This window comes from Phascolarctos cinereus, unplaced genomic scaffold, assembly GCF_003287225.1.
Source record: "Phascolarctos cinereus isolate Bilbo 61053 unplaced genomic scaffold, phaCin_HiC Scaffold_726;HRSCAF=1367, whole genome shotgun sequence".
In the NCBI taxonomy this organism is placed as follows: Eukaryota; Metazoa; Chordata; class Mammalia; order Diprotodontia; family Phascolarctidae; genus Phascolarctos; species Phascolarctos cinereus.
In genome coordinates this window covers 414,580,772-414,598,946 of record NW_027556098.1, presented here as the reverse complement: position 1 = coordinate 414,598,946, position 18,175 = coordinate 414,580,772, and the positions used below count along the sequence as shown (strand labels likewise).

The 18,175-nt window shown below is 56.8% G+C and overlaps 3 protein-coding genes and 1 long non-coding RNA gene across 12 annotated transcripts; all 4 read right to left on the bottom strand.

Moving 5' to 3' along the window:
- Positions 1–106: 106 nt before the first annotated feature.
- Positions 107–7,305, bottom strand: VSIG10L (V-set and immunoglobulin domain containing 10 like). Of its 2 annotated transcripts, XM_021003501.2 has the most exons (10): positions 6,841–7,305; positions 5,699–6,277; positions 5,023–5,316; positions 4,472–4,756; positions 3,911–4,165; positions 2,943–3,221; positions 2,420–2,719; positions 2,196–2,309; positions 1,270–1,412; positions 107–688 (listed from the first exon to the last, which is right to left on the bottom strand). In XM_021003501.2, exons 1-10 carry the CDS (start codon positions 6,890–6,892, stop codon positions 611–613), a joined length of 2,379 nt encoding a protein of 792 aa, XP_020859160.1. In that variant the 5' UTR covers positions 6,893–7,305; the 3' UTR covers positions 107–610. The 2 variants fall into 2 exon arrangements, with proteins under 2 accessions (XP_020859160.1, XP_078002034.1); XM_078145908.1 differs by lacking the exon at positions 2,420–2,719.
- Positions 7,306–7,402: 97 nt separating this feature from the next.
- On the bottom strand, positions 7,403–10,518 carry ETFB (electron transfer flavoprotein subunit beta). 4 transcript variants are annotated; one of them, XM_021003507.2, is made up of 6 exons: positions 10,432–10,518; positions 9,684–9,842; positions 9,442–9,600; positions 8,947–9,009; positions 8,412–8,570; positions 7,403–7,633 (listed from the first exon to the last, which is right to left on the bottom strand). In XM_021003507.2, exons 1-6 carry the CDS (start codon positions 10,486–10,488, stop codon positions 7,586–7,588), a joined length of 645 nt encoding a protein of 214 aa, XP_020859166.1. In that variant the 5' UTR covers positions 10,489–10,518; the 3' UTR covers positions 7,403–7,585. The 4 variants fall into 4 exon arrangements, with proteins under 4 accessions (XP_020859166.1, XP_020859163.1, XP_020859165.1 ...); XM_021003504.2 differs by having other exon boundaries at positions 7,403–7,608; XM_021003506.2 differs by lacking the exon at positions 7,403–7,633 and adding an exon at positions 7,827–8,226.
- Positions 10,519–10,533: 15 nt separating this feature from the next.
- On the bottom strand, positions 10,534–16,363 carry LOC110219807 (protein NKG7). 5 transcript variants are annotated; one of them, XM_078145909.1, is made up of 6 exons: positions 14,953–16,363; positions 14,721–14,876; positions 14,494–14,628; positions 12,324–12,476; positions 11,824–11,943; positions 10,534–11,185 (listed from the first exon to the last, which is right to left on the bottom strand). In XM_078145909.1, exons 1-6 carry the CDS (start codon positions 15,104–15,106, stop codon positions 10,689–10,691), a joined length of 1,215 nt encoding a protein of 404 aa, XP_078002035.1. In that variant the 5' UTR covers positions 15,107–16,363; the 3' UTR covers positions 10,534–10,688. The 5 variants fall into 5 exon arrangements, with proteins under 5 accessions (XP_078002035.1, XP_078002036.1, XP_078002037.1 ...); XM_078145912.1 differs by having other exon boundaries at positions 11,099–11,314; positions 14,953–16,358; XM_078145910.1 differs by lacking the exons at positions 14,494–14,628; positions 14,721–14,876; positions 14,953–16,363 and adding exons at positions 12,837–13,015; positions 13,207–14,200 and having other exon boundaries at positions 10,640–11,185.
- An 84-nt stretch (positions 16,364–16,447) lies between these two features.
- LOC110219809 (uncharacterized) lies at positions 16,448–17,074 on the bottom strand. The gene is made up of 3 exons (XR_013482631.1): positions 16,998–17,074; positions 16,757–16,891; positions 16,448–16,525 (listed from the first exon to the last, which is right to left on the bottom strand). It is a non-coding gene; the product is annotated as an uncharacterized LOC110219809 (long non-coding RNA).
- Positions 17,075–18,175: the final 1,101 nt, after the last annotated feature.

The window sequence follows — 18,175 nt, the reverse complement described above, 5'->3', positions numbered from 1 at the left end:
CTCCAATCACTCGCTTTGAGAGACCTTGGCATCTGGTCTCCAACCCCTTGTCTTGGTTGGGGATCCCCATCTTCTCATCCCCAACTTCTCCCAAAGTACCCAGAGGTCCACAAAGCTGTTTTATTCCTCACTGCTGTCCACCAAAGGTACACTCACACACACCCAGCCCAGTTCAACCTCCAGAAAACTCCCGCCAACTTACAAGCAGCCACATGGCAAGTTCTGCCCCTCCACCATGCCAAATCAGGAAGTCCCACCCCACCATGGCAATCAGTCCTTCGTTTCCAGTAGAAAGGCCACTTCCTGCTCTGGAATGAACAACAGAGGAGGTCTGGCCCTGTCAGACCTCTAAGCTTGGTTCTTCAAGGAGGAAAGGGCAGGAAGCCCCACCCCCTCAGCTGTGCCAAGACAGGAAGTCTCCTTTACTGGAGGACTGGATGGAATCATGAGACTTGAGATCCCTGACTTTTCCACTGTGCAAATCAGAGTCCCAAGCTTAGTTGTGCAAAGTTGAGACCCTTCATCCTCTGCTGGGCTCAAACAGGAATTCCTTAGCACCCAGAGCTCTGGGCAGTTCAGTGTCCTCGGAGCTCACACTGGCTGCCGCTCTTCACACCTGTGTGGCTGACCGCACTGTTCGGTGGACTCCCTTGGGGCTGGCAGCAGTGACCTGGCTGGGAACCAGCACCTGGAAGGAAAGAAGCAAGAAAGGTGGGAAGCCGAACTCCAGGGCCTAGGGCAGGAAGGAAGAAGAGGCGATCTTATGGTCCATCAAGCGCCTATCTACGTCTCCTTACTTCACTTCTCCCCAACTGCATCTTGGCAGAGAAAGAGGAGAGCCCCACACGGGTGAGCACAAATAGGAATTCTCACTGATGTCTTGTAAAGAAGGGGGAAACGGGAAGTCCCACCCCACCTAGTGGGACAAAGGAAGTCCTTCCCTACCATAGAAAGAAACAGGAAGTGCCACCTCATGATGCCGTTCTTTTTAAGGGAGCCTTAGAACCATATGGGTTCATTAATTCAACCCTAGAAGCCAGGGTAAGCGACTGGTTCAAGGTCACACAGGTAGCAGAGTGGCAGAGCTGGCGTCTGAATCCAGGTCCCATAACTGCGAAAACCACCCGCCTTTCTTTATGTCAGACATCTCCCACCTTAACATACTTTTATGGTGGGGAGTCTTACCCTTCCACCTGGTGGAGAGAAAAATAATCCCTCTCACTGCCCCCTTCTGAACAGTCAAGCACATCTCACTCTACATCTACTCACAGGACAAGCCCAGGTGGGACTGGGTTCCATGGCAAAACCACTGGGGGAAGATTGTGGGGCCCCCACAGAGGTTACACTCCGTGTCTTCTTCTCTGGGGTGAAGGTTGCAGGGAGGAAGATCAGGGGCTTCTTCATGTTGTTTCCTACACAGTCAAAGGGAAAGGAGAAAGTATGTGACTGGCTAGCTGGACCTCCCACACCTCCCGCTCACTGCCCACAGCTAAGTCTGGCCTCACACTGGCCAAGGGAAGTAAGTAAAGGGGGGGGAGGGTCCAGAATGAGCTTTCTTCAATGTGCCCCTTTTAGGTCCAACTGGCTTCTGTTTCCCAGGCCATAAGACATCCATTTCCTCTGTTCCTATTGACTGGAAATCCCATTCCCTTTTATCTTCCAAATTCTTCTGTGTTCCCACTGCCCAAAAATATGATCTGACCCAGGGGTGGGGAACCTGTTGCTTGGAGGCCACAAGTGACTTTCCAGGCCCTTGGGTGTGGCCTTTTGACTGGGTCCAAGTTTTCCAGAACAAAACCTTTTATGAAAGGGATTTCTTCTGTGAAGTTTGGATTCAGTCAAAGGGCCGCACTTGAGGACCTAGGGCGCCACATGTGGCCTCGAGGCAGCAGGTTCCCCACTCCTGATCTAATCCAATGTGGGCCTGGTTCTCCTCTGCTCCTTCTCTAGTGGTCACCTTTATCGTTGACCAAAGCTGCATCTTCTCCTCTCCTCTGCCCCGGTCAAGGTTTTTGTCTGTTCGGTTCCCACTGGCCATAGTTCTGCTCCCTCTTCATTGACCAAGTTTCTTATCTGCTTTCTCATTCTGGGCAGAGCTCTCATCTGCTCCCGCCCCACTGGCCATGACCTCACTGGTCACCGTGACTTGTTCATCAGTCATCAATTCAAAAGCTATTGAACCATGCCTTGCTCACCCCATAACCGACAGGCACAGCACCCAAGCAGGACCAGCAGTGCTGCAAGGAGGGACAGAGCCAGCAGGGAGCCGAGCACGATGCCCGCAATGGCCCCGGGGCCCAGGATAGGACCTGGTGTAGAGAGGGAGACAGGACTGAGGATGCTACCCAGGAGTCAGATATTCCAGCCTGCCTCAGGTACCCAACTGTGCACACACAGGCACGCAGACCCCCAATCTCACCAGCCCAGTAGCTCCGGCTGGAGGAAGGAAGCCCAGGCTGACTGCCCAGAGTGGGCAGCACCCGAAGCTTCCAAGGCCCTGGGGGCTGGGAGGGCAGGAGCACTACAGCCGAGCGTTCCCTGGGCCCCAGGAGCAGCAAGGACGTCCAGGCCCCTCCACTCAGGCCTGTGGCCCCTGCTTCCGGTTTCTCTGTCCGTGCCTGCACCTCAAAGCCACTGACTACACAGCCACGTTCCACATCCCACGTCAAGACAGCCGCCCCATCAGCAGGCTGTAGCCGCCAAGAGGAGATGGAAGGCCCTATACAAGAAGGGGAGGAGAAAGAATGGATTCAGGTCCTTAGACTCCTAAGCAGGCAGAACTGGGGATCCGTGGTGGATCCGGACACCTGCATGCTTAAAAGGGCAGGGACGGGAACAAGGACCCACGGGCCAATGATTGGGCAGGAGCCTTGAAAATAGGACTGGGGTCACTGAATGGAGAGAGCTGTGATTCAGGACTCTGGGATCCCTGTGGAGCTGACCAGTGAGGGTGATCCGGTTCCCACCAGCCCCAAGGGCCCCACTGCACAGCACGGAGTAGTTTCCCACGTCATGCTCCAAGCTGAAGTTGCCAAGGAGAAGCCTATGGCCATCGGGGCTCAACTTCAGGCGGCCCCCACCCCCGGGAGCCAGTGGCCGTCCCTCTCGAGCCCAGGCCACCCTGGCTGGTGGAGGGCAGCCTGTGGCCTCCAGGGTCACCAGGGCCTCCCCAGAAGTGGACTTCTCAGTTTTCAGCTTCAGCAGCACTTCCTCAGGGGCCTCTGGGGAGAAAAAGCAGAGTCAAGAAAACCACTCCCATAAAGCTAATAGCTAGCATTTCAGGTTCACAAAGCACTTGACAAACACAATTTCAATTGATCAGCCCTGGGAGATGAGTGCTTTTATTATCCCCATTTTACACTTGGGGAAACTGAGCAAACAGGGTTGAGTTGCCCAGGGTCACACAGCTGGGAGGTATCTGAGGCTGGATTTGAATTCCAGGTTTCCTGACTCCAGGCCCACAGCTGTATACTGGGGCCACCCCAAGCCACCGAGGAAGAGGAAGTCCCGCCCTCCCTGGTGGGCAAATGAAAAAAGGAAGTCCCATCCTTTCCCCTATGGTAAAAAGAAAAGTACACTTAACTCTAAAGTTAAATGGAAAAAGGGGCAAATTTAACTCCTTGTCGCCTGGGGAAAGGAAGGTTCTTCTACCCAAGAGCCTAGGACCTTTCTTAGCCATAAGAGGAAGTTCCACCTCTTTTCTGGGGGAAAGAAGAGGAAGTCCCACCCCCACCACGGGGTAAATGGGGAGGTCTCTAAGAATTAAGAGGAAAACCTTCTGAGACAAAAGATTTTTTTCCTTGCACTTGGGAAAAGGCCCGTTTAGCTCTGACCCAAAAGCCGGGTACCGGTCTGTAGAGGCGAAGTCCCGCCCCTGGTTCCCAAAGGCGGAAGTCCCGCCCCCACTCACTGGGGGTGACGCTACAGCTCCTCGTGGCCGCGAGGTGGCGCCCGAGGCACGTGAAGGTGAGTCCGCTGAGCTGCGGGCGCGCAGGGACCGAGACGAACAGCGAGGAGGGAGAGGGGCTCGCGGGGACGTCCGGGGGCAGCCCCGTCCACTGCACCGAGGCTCCAGGGACGCCCCCGGGCCACGTGCAGCCCAGGAGCAGGCTCCGGTCTCCCGGAGAGGCTTGAATGGAACAGCGTGGGGAACCAGGAGGCGGGGCTGCGGGAGAGGCGGAGTCACAGAGGTAGCCCCGCCCCCAGCCCGCTCCTCCAAGCCTGTCACTTCCCCGCTCCCGCCTGCGCTCTCAGTAGGCCCCGCCTCCTTCATCTTAGACCCGCCTTTTGTGCCCGCCCCCCAGCCCTCTCCTCCAAGCCCCGTCTTTCCCCCTGCTCCGCCCCTTCCTCTTAGCCCCGCCCCCCGTCTTCTCCCCCTCAGCTCAGAACCTCCCCGCTTTCACCCTTCCCTGTCTCCTCTAGCTGAGAACCCCGTTCCCTGTCCCGGCCTGCCCTCGGACCCGGGCCGCACCGGCCACGGTGAGGTTGAGCAGCCCGCGGCGCCGGAGTCCTGTGCGTGGATTGGCCGCGAGGCAGGCGTAGGCTCCTGCGTGGGCTGGCCCCACGCCGGGCAGGAGGAGTCGAGGCCCCGCTGGCACGGCAGCCTCCCGTGGGTCTGCCAGGCTCCAGGAGAGCTCGGCCGGCGGCCTGGAAGCGGCATCGCAGCGCAGGGTCACATTGCTGCCCATCGAGACGTAGCGGGCGGGGCTTGCGTCGCGGTCCGAGGAGACGGTGATGACCGGGGGATCCGGGCCGTCTGCGGGCGGGCGAGACATCAGCGTCCTCTCCGAACCCGCAACCCCCGGACCTAGGCGTCAGGACCGCCGACCCGGGCGTCACAGCCCCGGAACTGCACCCCACCTTCAGGGCCCCTGGGCACCTGCCCTTCCTACTCCAGATGTCCTCCGCCCCGCCCCCTGCCGGGGATCCAGGCATTCTCTTCGCCTCGGCTCCTCCCTCCCCCTTCGCCTTCCATTCCTCGGGGACCCAGATGTCTGATTCCCAGCTGTGCCCCTCGCTTACACAGGACGGTGACGGCCGCCGTGGCTTCACTGGCCCCGAAGGGGCTCTGCACGCGGCACGTGTAGTTGGCCTGGTCTGTCCTCTTCGGACGCGTGATGACCAGGTCGATTCCATCGGTCCTCAGCCGGGCCGGACCCTCACCGTCTCCGGGCCCCGCTTCCAGGGGCCGCTCCCCCTGGCTCCAGCTGAGTTGGCCCTGACTGGGCCGGGCTCCCACGCAGCGCAGCCGCAGCTCTGGAGTCCCCTCCTCCGTCACTGGGTCCGCGGGTGCCACCGTTAATCGTGGCAGGGGCTCTGCGCAAGAGATTTGGCAGACAGCGACCGGACTTAGGCGCCTCCGTCATCCTCCCCCTTTCCCCCCCACTCCCGGGGAGTCCTGGCGTCACCTCAGCCTGTTTTCTCATCTGTAAGATCCTGATAAGCGCGCCTACTGTCACAGGCTTGTTTGAGGATCAAATGAAATAATGTGCATAAAGACCTTTGTGAACCAGAAAGCTCTTCCCCAATGCCTGTTCTCACTAACTGGTGGAGCCGGGTAGGGCTGGTGCTCTCCTTTTACAAATCAGTAACCTGAAACCCGGAGCGGGGAAGGGACCGGGGTCAGCTCCCCTCGTCCCAGGCTGTATCCACACAGCCCGCCAGTCTGTCGGATTTCAGCACTCCTCTGCCCCCTCACCGTACACGTAGACTGTGACGTTCCGGAGCTCCCGTTCGCGCCCCGCGTGGATCAGCTCCGCAGTATAGTGGCCGCTGTCAGCCAGTTCTGCCTGCTCCAGATCGAGACCACCCGTCGCCTGGTCAAAGCGGAGCCGGGTCCGGTAGTCTGGGGCTAGGCTGGGTGGGGCGGCTTTGCTCCCCAGGGTCCCAGCCGCCAGCACTGTGGTTCCCCGACGCCAAACCACGACCGGACTGGGTGGGCCCAGGGCTGGAGCCGGAGCTAAGCGTAGGGAGATGGGAGAGCCCACGAGCACGGACAAGGGACCCCCAGCAATCCGCGGGCTGGACCACCCAGAAGGGACTTGGAGAGGCGGCTCTTTCAAATCCTGAACTGTAGGAGACGGCGTTTTCTCTCTGGGGGCTCCAGGAGAGGAGGCGTTCCCACCCAGGGCCGTAGCTGGGGAGGCTTTTCCACTCAGAACTGTTGAGTTACTCCCACGAAAGCCGCTGGGAGAGGAGAGTCTCACTCCAAGAGAGGGAACTGAAGGTGAAATTCTGCCACCAAGGGCTGCAGGGGATGACGTTCCCACGCCCGAGACTGGATGTTTTATTTGGGAGAAAAAGGACAGTGGGAGAGACGGGTGGTGGAAGGAGGCAGAGGCCCTGCTGCTGCAGGTCTCACACCACCGGGATAAGGTGTTTTGAGGAAGAGGCCTAGGGAGTGGGGAGAAGGCTCTCCCATAACTGGGGAGTCTGTGGAGAAGAGACCTCAGAAAAGGGGATAAAGGTCTTTCAAAGGCAAAAGAGAAAAAAGGACCAGGGTAGGATCTCAAGGCTTCCCCCACACCCCTTTCCCCCCGAAAAAATCCTAAGGTTATGGAACGCTTACAGAGAAAGCCCAACTCTCAGGAGGGCCCTCAGGATGAAAGGTCTACCCAACTCTCCCAGAGAGGTGCAGTGAGTAGGCACAAGGTAGAGCTGTCCCTTACAGACAAGGGTCCTGGAAAACAAGGACCTTGAGACAAACAATTCCCCCAGCAGTGAGGCCTCCTGTAAGTCTCCCACTGTGAAGGGCCAGAAAGGGCCACCACCCACGAGGGTCTAGGTAAAGCTTTCCCGTTTGCCACGGGTTTTAGGAGGTAGGGATGGAGGGGTGCTCACCCAGAAACAGGAGTAGCAGCTGCTGGAGAGGCTGAGGCCCCTGGGTGGCCATGTTGTCAAAGGCAAAAAGCCAGGGGTAGGTCCGGCCTCCCAACCCTCCTGGAGCCAAGACGGGTCTGACAGGCCAAGCGGCTTCTTGGGTGGGGAGCCCGCACCAACCCAGGGGACACAGCCCATGGATTTATGAATAGAACTGTTGACGATTCTCCTCGATGCCCTCCCCTCTCCACACTTCCTTCAACCTGTGTGAAAACCCTAGTGAGCACAGTGTTGGGCAATAACCTTGGCCAGAAGGGTCCAGGGTTTGAAGGGGAAACAGCCCTGGTTTCCAGGATTTCCCAGCTACTGAACAAAGCCCTAGTCCCTGGGAAGCCCTAAAAGCCTCCAGGAGTTTGTGGTCCAAGAGACCGAGGGAGAAGGGAGCGGCCCCTCTGGAAGCCGGTGAATGAGTGCCATGATGTGTAGAGAGGATGGGGTCAGGAAGAATTCTGGAAGACTTCCTGAACCAAGTGTTTCCAAAGGGCAAGTCCACAACAAGGCTGCAGAGAGGAGGCAAAGGGGGGAGGGTGCCACAAATTTATTGGGGGGAGGGGTAGTTCAGACATGCCCTGCCTCTTTCAGTCTGGCCACAAGGTCCTCAGTGGTGTCCACTTTCATCCCTGCTGTGCGCTGGGGTGGATCCTCCACACTGAGCACAGAAATGCGGGAGGACATGTCCACCCCCAGGTCCCCAGGCTTCACCACTTCAATCTTCTTCTTTTTGGCTTTCTGAAGGAAGATTAAGAGGGAAAGTCTGGGCTCTGTCATTCTGGGAGGGGCAGAACTGGTGTTCCCACTCCCACCAAGGCAGCAGAAAGGCAGAAGCCCCTCCTCCAGGGGGCTCCCATCACCGCCACCCCCAAACCCAGCCCGCTGGACCCACCCCACATTTGGAGGTGGTAGGAAAGGGAAGGGGAGGAGAGCAGGGAATGAGACCTGAGATCAGAGCCTGGAGTCCCAGAGTGAAGTTGTACCTGGGACGTTTATCAGCTGTGGGCCCCAATGGGACTCAATTTGTTCCCTGTAAAATGGGAAAACAAATAGCCCCTACTGCAAATAATGGGTCTACATGCTCTGTAACCTTTGGAGCTCTCTCGTCAGATGTCTGAAGAGCAGAGAGGGAGAGAATTGTTCTGTTTGGGGCAGAGCATCAGAGAGGGAAGAGCTTCAAAGTGGAGGATTCACCATGATTGCTGGAGCTCAGGAAACATGTTCTAGTGCCGATGGGCACTAACTGTAAGTACAATGGTAGACTTGAACAGGCAAAGGCTGGAGGACCACAGACGGGGGACGATGGAGGCTGGGATTCGTGGCCTCCCAACGCCCTGGCTGCCTCGTAGTCCTGCGCTGTCAAGAGGATCAGGAAGTCTGAAAGGTCTGGGGGGGAGGGGTGTGTGTGTGTGTGTGTGTGTGTGTGTGTGTGTGTGTGTGTGTGTGTGTGTGTGTCTGTACAGACTGAGAAGGGTGAGTGTGTGTAGGATGGCTCAGACCGGGCCAGCCTGAGCGTCTGGGAGTCGCCTGCCCCCGCTTACCATGATATTGGGCAGAGTGGCATATCGGGGCTCATTCAGCCGGAGGTCAGCAGTCACCACAGCAGGCAGCTTGAGGCGAATTGTCTCAAGCCCACCATCAATCTCTCGCTCCACTGTCACCTTGTCCCCCTCTAGTGTGAGTTTTGAGGCAAATGTGCCCTGGAGAGCAGGAGGGAACTTGTTACCTGGGAGGGCTGAGGTGTGTGTTGGGGGTGTGGGATGTCTCCTGGAGGGAACTTGGAAGTGGGGGCATTACAAGGAGTCTGAAGAGAGCTGGGGACAGGGTAGGGACACAGGGAGTCTGAGGGGAGCTGGGGGGAAGGAAGTCACAGGGAGCTGTGTGATCCAGGAACTGCCTAGAGTCCAGAAGGGGACCAGGGTAGCAGAATGTACCCAAAGTGTCCCAGAGGGCTCAGATGGGCCTTTAGGGCATCTCAAGTGGAGGGCACCACACAGAGGGATAAGGGATGTTCAAGGGAATTTCAGGGTATGGACTCACTCTCCCACATTTGGCATTGCATTCCCAGAGGCTCACCTGAGGCCAGTCAAGCATGGCAGCTGTCATCTGTCCAGTCTGATTACAGTCATCATCGATGGCCTTTGAGGAGGGGAGACGCAGGAAATTGCTAGGGGGCAAGGTAATGCTAGAACGTGGAACCTAAGAGCTGGAAGGGTCCTGAGAAGTCATCTTCTCTGACTTCCATTTACAAACTGGGAAACTGAGGCCCCAAGAGGGGAAAGAACTTTCGAAGCCTATGCTGCTGCTGTTCACCCAGGGGGAGCTCCCTGGAGTGCAAAGGCTCCTCCTCCCACTACTCTTATGAGGGCAGTGCAGCACAGGACAGGCCATCCCTCAGACACTCAGACCTGGGACTTCTGGATGATTCCTAACCCTGGAGAACTTGGCCTTGAAAGGGAGAGGGAAGAAAAATATAGAGGAGAGAAAGAATGGCAAAGTGGGGCAAAAGTGACCAACACAAGAAAGCAGGTGCAGAAAGGGGAGAAGGAAAAGGCTGGCTCGGGCTCTCACCTGCTTCCCCAGCAGTACCAGCCCAGCTTTCTCTTTCTGGGCCAAAGCAGTGAGCACTCGGGAAACCTGGAGGGGCCCCAGCCGCTCTGCCTCGCTTTCGGGCACCTCCACGTGAATGCCACGGTCAGCCCCCATGGCCAGAGCCGTGCGAAGGGTCTCCTGGGGGTGAAGAGATCGATGTGATCACTGCCACGGCCCTCTCTGCTCCACCTCCCCCCACCGGCCTGAGGTCAAAGGTTCACCTGGCACTGCTTGGGGCCACAGCTGACAGCAATCACCTCCTTCACCAGCTTCTTCTCCTTCAGCCTCACAGCCTCCTCCACCGCGATCTCACAGAAGGGGTTCATGGAGTGCTTCACCCCATCTGTCACCACACCGGTCTTGTCTGGCTTCACTCGGATCTGAGGGGAGCAGGGAAAGGGCAGTCTGAAGGACAGTCAGAAAGGCAGCTGCGGCCCCCTCCCTCTGACCCCTGCTGAAATGGGGTGGGGGGAGAAGGAGGCCAGCTCCCAAGCCTACTTGTCCTAGAAGCCTCCCAGACTACCCCTTGTCTGTGTCTCCTCCCTGGTTCATGACATCGTCCTGCGCAGGGCAGTCCTTCCCTGGGTGACCCCTCTGATGCACCCCAACCAGGGGAGTCCCTCCCCGGGTGACCCCCTCTCCTGCACCCCACCCCCATCAGACTAGGTGATCTCTAAACACGCCCCCTTAGAGTCCCGCCCCTCCCGGAGCCACAGCGTGGGGGGAGGAGGAGGGGCGCGGAATCTCTGGCTCGTGGCTCACCCACGCTGAGCCTCAGGGTTCCAACTAGTGAAAGGGGGTACAGGGGTCAACCCTGGAGAATGGGTGAGGGGAGACATCGAGGTGAAAGGTCAGCCCCTCGACCTTTGCCCTCGCTTGGCCTTAATGCCACCCTGCGCGTTCGCTCCCCTGTGTCAGGCTGGTACCGTCAAGGAGAGGGGAGGGGACGAGGTCTGAGGTCGCGCTCACCTTCACAGCATAGTCTATGACCCGCTTGACTCCAACCAGCGCGCGCAGCTCCGCCATCTTGAGGCCGCCGCCGCTGCCGGGTCTAACGCTTTGGGCCAACGCCTGTGCCGGCTCGAGGGCTCCGCCCTCTCAGCTCTTCACCAACCAGAGATCGGCGCTGTCTGTAGACTCCGCCCCTTGACTCCGGCCTTCACCAATCAGCCACTAATTCCTACGCCTTTCTTCTCTCCCCGCCTCCAAAACTGCTGCGCTACCTTTTACCCCACACTCCTCCTCCCCACACAGCCCCGCCGCCCTCCACCAATCAGAAAATACGTTATGAGATCATCCCGCCCCTCGCAGCCTGTCCCCCAATCAGCCACCAAATGCCTTGGAAGCTTAGGGAGGGGCGCTCGACCACGGGCCAATGAAGGCAGTAGGTGTGTGCTGGATTGGAGGCTTGGACGCCAATGGAGGGCAAAGGGTACACAGCGGGTAGAGTGGACCGAAACGAGGGTCCAAGGTCTGAAGCCCCTCCCGTCTTCCCCCCCCTCCGCAACGGTGCCTTTTGCGCATGTGCGGAAGCGCGTCCGGAAGGATGCGGGCCGGGCTGGGACCCCGGGAAGAGGGGGTGGGGTCACACGGAGAGGGCGGGGCTCAGTCTTTTCCTCCCCCTTTCCCCCGGTTCCATACTGTAAGTCACTCCATCCCTTCTGGACCTCTCCCACCAGGGTTTTTCCCGGAAGGCTTTCAGGAGGAGGGAAATCCAGCGAGACTGGGGGAGGGAAGCGCCTTTATTAGCCTAGATCCTGGGCCCAGCCGCGCTGGGCTCACAAGCACACGGGGAAGCCGCTGATGGCGTCTGTGCTCTGCAGGATCATGTCCGCGAAGAGGAAGCAGAAGCCTAGGGGAGGGGGCTAGGTGACTCGGGGGAAGATGTCTAAGGGTCTCGAGGAGGAGAGGGGACTGAGTGACTCAGAGGGAGGGGGACTGGGGGTCCCGAGGAGGGGGACGGGGCTAGGTGACTCGGGGGGAGGGGGACTCGAGGAGGGGACGGGGCCGGATGACTCAGGAGGAGATGTCTAAGGGTCTCAGAGGGAGGAGGACTGGTGGTACCGAGGAAGGGAGGGGGCTAGATGACTCAGGAGGAGATGTCCAAGGGTCCCAAGGAGAGGGGACTGAGTGACTCAGAGGGAGGAGGACTGGGGGTCCCGAGGAGGAGAGGGGGCTAGGTGACTCAGAAGTAGGGGGACTGGGGGTTCCATGTCCCGCAGGACTGAGTGACTTTGGAGTCCCTAGGATGGGAAGAGAGGGGAGGGGACTGCGGGTCTTTGAAGTAGGGACTGGAGGATAGGCCTGGGGGTCCCTGGGGTGGGTGGTAGGACTTTAAGATCTCCACCTGGGCCTAACTACCTGCGAGGATGGAGAAGGGCAGGGCTAGCCAGGCGGTGAAGTAGAACCAGGAGAAGAAGCTATCCACCTTCCACGCTTCCCGTGCAGTGTAGCCCACCATACCTGCCAGCAGCAGCAGCGCTGGCCCCAGCAGACCCCCCCCCGGGTTAGCAGAGGTGGGGGACCTAGGTACACCCCGACTTCCCCTCGAAAGCTGCTCTCTTGCCTGGCTCTCTAGGTCCCCGCCGGCATCCAGAGCGTCCCCTTCCAGACACACACACACACACACACACACACACACACACACACACACACACACACACACACACACACGCACTCTCTCTCTCTCTCTCTCTCTCTCTCTCTCTCTCTCTCTCTCTCTCACCCTCTCTCACCCCACCGCCCCTTTCCTTGGCCTGGCTCCGTTCCTGTCCTGACTTCTTCCAGAAAAGCCCCCTGGCCACCCGGATCTGGTCCTGGCCTTGCCCCATGCCCGTTTCTTTCGACTCGATCCCCCTCACCGCTCAGAAAGAAGCCTAGGCAGGCGTTCCGGCCGCGGGGTGGAATAAGGTTCCCGTTGAGGGATGCCTGCAGGACTCGGATGCCCAGCACTGAGGCCACGAGGCCCGAGCCAGCGGCCAAGACCACACAGGCCGCTGTCACCGCCAGCATGGCTGGGGAAAGGGGGGAGAGAGCAAGGTGTCAGCACAAACACCTCCCGGCCCCTCACCACCACCATGAGACCTCAGCGTCCCCGCTTGGTGATTAAGAGGCAAGGAAGAGGAGGGGATGATGACTGGATGGAGGCTATTCGATAGGCAGGGCCCTCCCCAGTGAAGGACCTCTGCCCTAATAGGCCAGTGCCAGGCCATTGTGGTGACGGAGTGAGTTGGGAGAGGGGTCAGAGATTTCTTTGGTGCTGGAAGGGAGCTCAGAGACCAGCCAGCGTTAATGGTTAAAGAAGCTGAGGCCCCGGGCGTGGGATGTCCAGGACAAGGGGACCCCCAGTGCTCTGGGGCTGCAGTGGTCCTCACTCTCGCAAGAGGAGTTAGTGCAGTTGTGCTTCCGACACACCCGCCACAGTCCACTGTGGCCCTCAGAGAAGCGACTCCAAAAGTCAGTGGAGGCGGCCAGCACAACGAGGATGTTGGCCAAGAGGCCCAGCGACAGGCCAGCGCTCTGCAGGCTCCTCTTCACCCCCATTCAGGGGCCGCTACAGGCCAAGGGGTGTGGCAGGGCTGGGATTCCAGACATGGAGAGGGTCCTCCCCACCCACTCCCTTCTTCCTGGGTCCCTTTGGGGGAACCCTCCCCACATTTTGTCCCCCCACCTGCGTGGCTCAGGCCCAGCTCAGCTAGCCTGCTCCTCAGGACAAGTCCCCTCCATTTAGGGGGAACCCCCCACCTGTGTGGCTCACACCCAGCTCAGCTAGCCTGCTCTTCAGGGTGAGTCCCTCCATTTGAGGGGAACCCCCCACCTGCGTGGTTCCCACCCAGCTCGGCCATCCTACTCCAGCACCTCCCGCCTGGGGTGGGGAGATGGAGGGTTAGTGGGGGAGGAGGGGGCCAGGGTCTCTATGAGGAAGGAGTTCCAGAACCCCCCTACACCTCATTAAAGGCACACACACCCCATTAATTGAGGAGATGGAGGAGTCTGTTTGTGCTGGATCAGCAACAGGATAGATGAAGGTTGAACACAAGGACTCCTGAAATAGTCTTTATGTGAGGGAAATTGATGAGGGAGTTAAGGAGATATCTGGGGTTTGGGACGAGAGAAGGAGGAGCACAACAGGATATTCTAGGAGCAGAGGCAAAAGAAGGAGAAGACTGGAGAAATGGAGTAGGGGGAAATTTGGAGACAGGTAGCTTGAGAAATTGGGAAGAGAGGGGGAGAATAGGAGGATGAAGAGGAGAGACAGAAGGGAAAGCCTGAGAAGAACAAAGAAAGGAGGTAGTGTGGGGGGGGCACTGTGAGACAGGATGGGGTATGGGGGAGAAAAGGGATTCAGGAAAGACTGGAAGAGAAGGCATGTTGGCATAGACCAACGCTAGTGAAGGACTAGGACATAGGAAGTTCTGGGAGACAGGGAGAATGGAAGATTGAGAAACTGACCGAAAGCAGAGGTTAGGAGATGGAGAAAGAGGCAGAGTGGTAATGGAAGGTGGGATCCTAGGTGTTCTAGGGGGACACTGGCAAGCAGTCAAGGGAGAATGGGAAACGATGTGTGGGTGGGAGGAGGGTTACTGGGATAGGATGAAAGATCGAAGGGGAAAGAGACACAGATGAAGGGTTCAGAGAGTCAAGCTGACTGGGGACGCAGGGTTAGGCTTGGCAGGAATGAGACACAAATAAACCCAATGGGCAACTTTTGGTTTATTCAGTGAATCAAGGGCTGATTTCTCAAGCTGAGAAGGTCTCATAGCTGGGATGGGGAGCACCCCAATGCACCACAAGGCTCAGGACTCCTGTTACGGTAGAGAGAGGGAGGCTTCAGAGGAGCTTCATTCTGATCCCCTCCCCCACCCCATTCGTGTCAGGTTCTCCATCCTCCTAATTTGGGGCTTTGCTCTGGAGGCCCAAGAGGGAAGGGCCACTGTTCCCAGTCTTTCTCTCTTCCTGGGATGGGAGGCCTATAGTCCCAGAGGCGTCTAGTCCCTCACACAGTCCCCACACTGTACTTCCTCCACTTACCAGTGATAAGGAAGAGGAAAACAGAAATCCATCCCATGTAGAAGGACCAGGCAAAGGAGGTCTGAATCTGAGGATGATCAGGTTCTTTCCATCGCTCTCCAGTGTAGACAGCCATTGCCACCATGCAGAAGAGGGCTGTGAATGGGAGGCTGTGAGACCCTTCTCTCCTCCCCAGCCTGCCAATTCTGCCTCCTAGGCTTCTCTCCCTCCCCTGCCATGGGACTCACCTGCAACGAAGGCTGTGATGCAAAAAACCAAAGAGGCCAGGGAGCTGAAGCTGGAGTTACGGAGAAACGGAGTGATGAAGAGGATCAGACAGGAGATGGACAGCAGACCTGCCAGTGCAGCCAGGATGGCGAAGACTCGGGTGGCCTGGATGAAATCTGCAACATGGGTGCTAGCAGATAAGCCCAAACTGGATGTTCCAAGGTCACCAAATCCCAGGGACGGCCCTCTTACCTTTCACAGAATCCTCATCTGGGTGCCAGAGGCCAGAGTGAGCCTGGTGCTTAGGGCTTACAGAGGTGATCCAGTAATCAGTACTCAGTGTGACCAGCAGGAGGGCCAGAGCAAGACTCCCAGAAAGCAGGGCGAGCACGGAGCAGGGACGCATCCTTGGCTTGGGTCCTCAGGAACTGGGGGTGCCTTATTCTCAGAGATGGGCAGTAACTGGAAGGCCAGACTCCTGGGGCCTTAGACAGTGGAAGCCAGAGAACAGGGAGCTTGGATCTTGTAGGTAGGGTAGGGAGAATTTGGGGGGCAACCTGAATTCCTGAGCGATACAGGTGCCAGTAGCTGGGGCCTGAAAAGTTACAGAGGACTGGAAGCCAAATGTTTGGGTCTCAAGGACCTGGAAGGGGACTGAGACTTGGCCAAGCCAGCAAGAGGTTGGGGCTTCAAGTGTGGGTCCCGGAAAGGGAAGAGGTGAAGGGTTTCACACCAGATTCATGACGCAGATCATCTTTATACTCCTTTCCTCAAACCCTAATGTCACTGTCCTTTGCCTGGGGCTGGTGGGGGCTAGGTATGGGGAAAGGCAAGTAAGGCTGACATCCCACCGGGTAGTGAGGAGTGTATAGGGTGTTAAGGGGAGAGGCCTCTTCCTCCTATTCCCTGAAAGAGAAGAGGTATCCTGGAGGTGGTATGAGAAGGTTTAAAAAAAAGAAAAAAAACAGTGGCATTCACCAGGACGTGGGTAGGAGAGGATGTGGCTAGTAACAGCACAGGCTTGGTAAAGCTGACTCACTAAGCCCTTTTTGGTTCTGTCCTGGGGAGGGAGTGGTGTGACTAGATACCTAGATCCCTGAAGTGAATAGAGGTTGGAGGCAGACACTTGGGTCCCCCCAAAAGAGGTTGGCACTGGGAAGCCTAAGGCAATGTGGGACAGATACACAGTGGGGAACTGGGAACTAGAACTCCTGGGGCCAAAGGTACTGGAACATAGACACCTAGGCCCCAGGAGGCTTGGGAGGCCAGGATCCCCAAGATTATATGGGCTTTGGGACCTGAAATGTCTAGGATGCCAGCCAAAGGTTCCATTTATTTCCCAAAGATGCCACTGCTCAGACTGTTTGTTTGTCTGTTTACTTGGTTATTCACTGTTTTTGTTTATACAAATGATTTCTTAGCTGGAAAACCAGGGTGGCTTGGAAACTACTTCAGGTCACTTCTCCCTCCTCCCTCCCCCACCATACACAGAGAGTAGAGCCCAGGGGATTCATGGGAAGAATGGGAACAAAGAGGAAGGGGTCCTGGAGGCAAAAGATGTTAAAATGGAGGAAGGGTTCCCCAGAGGCAAAGTCAGAGCCAGTACCTGAGAGGCTTTAAACACACACACACACACACACAGAGAAAGAGAGAGAGAGAGAGAGAGAGAGAGAGAGAGAGAAGAGCTGCAGAAGGTCCGGTCCAGGAAAGAAGGGCAGGAGCTGACTTCAGCTGGAGGTTGACTTGGGTTCTTGGATTGACTTGGTCATAGGGCTGGTTCTTGACTTCACTGTTTTCATGTACCTCCTCACCAGTATCAGAGAGCCTTTGAGAGGGGAGGCCTCTTAGTTCCCATTCCCATCCCCATCTTCATTCCCATGCTCATCACCATCCTCACCCTTATCTTGTTCTCCATTTCTGATCATATGCCCATCTCCTGCCCATTCCCACTTCCGTCCTCATTCCCATACCCACGACCAGCCTCACCCTTATTTTGTTCTCCCTTTCCAATCCTAGCCCTGTTCCCAGCCCTTTTTAGCCCCTATCACCACCTCACCACTCAGGAGGTACAATGTGGAAGTGCCCCAGCCTAGGTAGAAGCCCCATTCGAAGATAAGGTGATTGGTGCTATGGATAGAAATCACTTGTATGCTGATCATGAAGATGATCTGGGCAACAAGGCCCAGTAAGGCTGCAGGAAGAATTAGATGGTGTCAGAGCCCCAGAACAGCAAGTGTCCAGCCTCCCACCACCTCTTAACCAAGCCCCATAGGGACAATGGAGTCGAGGTGTCTTACCAGTGACAAAGCTGCACAGGGCAGAGGAAAGGTAATAGAATGTCGTATCATTCACTACATTGATCAGTATCAGGAAGATGTCCATGAAAGCCAGGAAGCCTGTTACAATGGCTATGCCCATCAGCACTTGAACTACCTTAATTAAGACTGGAGAAAGGCAGTGATAGCGATGGCTAACACACACACACACACACACATCCCCAGGGTCAGTCTCCTGTGCCCATATGCCCACTCATAGGAAGAAACCTTCTTAGACTAATGGATGACATCAAGTTGCTTAAATCAGGTTCAGTAGACTTGGGGATCCTCTTTTCCTCTATCCTCTACCTTTATTTCCAGCTCCACCTTCATTCTCTACCCTCCATCTCTATTCTCCATGTTTATCCCTGTCCCTATCCATATTCACTACCTCCTTCAAAATCCTCATCCTCACTTTCTGCCCTCCATTCTCCTCTCTATTTTTATGTACCTGAATTCAGAATGTCCTCACACATTTTGTCCCCACAAGCCTTCCATAAGCCCATGTAGAGATTGGTATGAGACACTTGAATCTTCAGCCAATAGGGCAAGAACACAGTGAGAAGGAGAAGCATAAAGCAAAGGCTGTTTAGGACCATTTTGAAGGTCACCAAGCCCTCTGTGTTGCTGAATGAATTCCAGTCCTGTTTCTTCATTTTCTCCAAAGGCTGAGAGGCTTTGGGATACAAGGAAGGCAAAGGCTTGTTCCAGGAGCCTGAACTATCCTTCAGTCTGGCCTTGTCCCTATATCCAGTCCCTAATGCTTGGCTCCAATTTCTCTTAATTTCTGCATGCCCCTCTGCTTTTCCTCAGATGTCTCCCTGTCCTCCATAGTTATTTCCCATCTCTTCAGCTTCTGCCCAGGTCTTGATCTCTTCTTGTTCCACCAGGTCTTTCCTAATCTCTTCAGTTCATTCCTGGTCCCCTCAGGTCCCTCCTAGTCCCCTTAGATTTCCCCCTGGACATAACAGCTGTGCTTCTCCAATCTTCCCCACTCGCTTAAGGGTCCCAACTGCCATAGAACCTTCCAAGACCCCCAAGACTGACATCATCACCCCCCTCCAGTTCATGGCAGAGGAAGGGGGACAGAATGAAGCTTGGAGTTAGGAGCAGAGATAAAGATAGAGAATGGATATGGATTTGAGGGTGGGGTGAGTTGG

Excerpts from the sequence above, each read along its gene's own strand:
- VSIG10L (XM_021003501.2), bottom strand. The coding sequence starts at position 6,892 with ATGGCCACCCAGGGGCCTCAGCCTCTCCAGCAGCTGCTACTCCTGTTT. Across the intron at positions 4,757-5,022 it reads GGCGGCCGTCACCGTCCTGT|ACGGCCCGGATCCCCCGGTC; the intron begins GTAAGCGAGGGG and ends GCCCGCCCGCAG. Across the intron at positions 3,222-3,910 it reads GAGCTGTAGCGTCACCCCCA|AGGCCCCTGAGGAAGTGCTG; the intron begins GTGAGTGGGGGC and ends TTTTCTCCCCAG.
- LOC110219807 (XM_078145909.1), bottom strand. The coding sequence starts at position 15,106 with ATGCGTCCCTGCTCCGTGCTCGCCCTGCTTTCTGGGAGTCTTGCTCTG. Across the intron at positions 14,877-14,952 it reads AGATGAGGATTCTGTGAAAG|ATTTCATCCAGGCCACCCGA; the intron begins GTAAGAGGGCCG and ends CCCATGTTGCAG. Across the intron at positions 14,629-14,720 it reads CATCACAGCCTTCGTTGCAG|CCCTCTTCTGCATGGTGGCA; the intron begins GTGAGTCCCATG and ends TCCCATTCACAG.
- ETFB (XM_078145914.1), bottom strand. The coding sequence starts at position 10,488 with ATGGCGGAGCTGCGCGCGCTGGTTGGAGTCAAGCGGGTCATAGACTAT. Across the intron at positions 9,843-10,431 it reads TCATAGACTATGCTGTGAAG|ATCCGAGTGAAGCCAGACAA; the intron begins GTGAGCGCGACC and ends TGCTCCCCTCAG. Across the intron at positions 9,010-9,441 it reads TGGTACTGCTGGGGAAGCAG|GCCATCGATGATGACTGTAA; the intron begins GTGAGAGCCCGA and ends CCCTCCTCAAAG.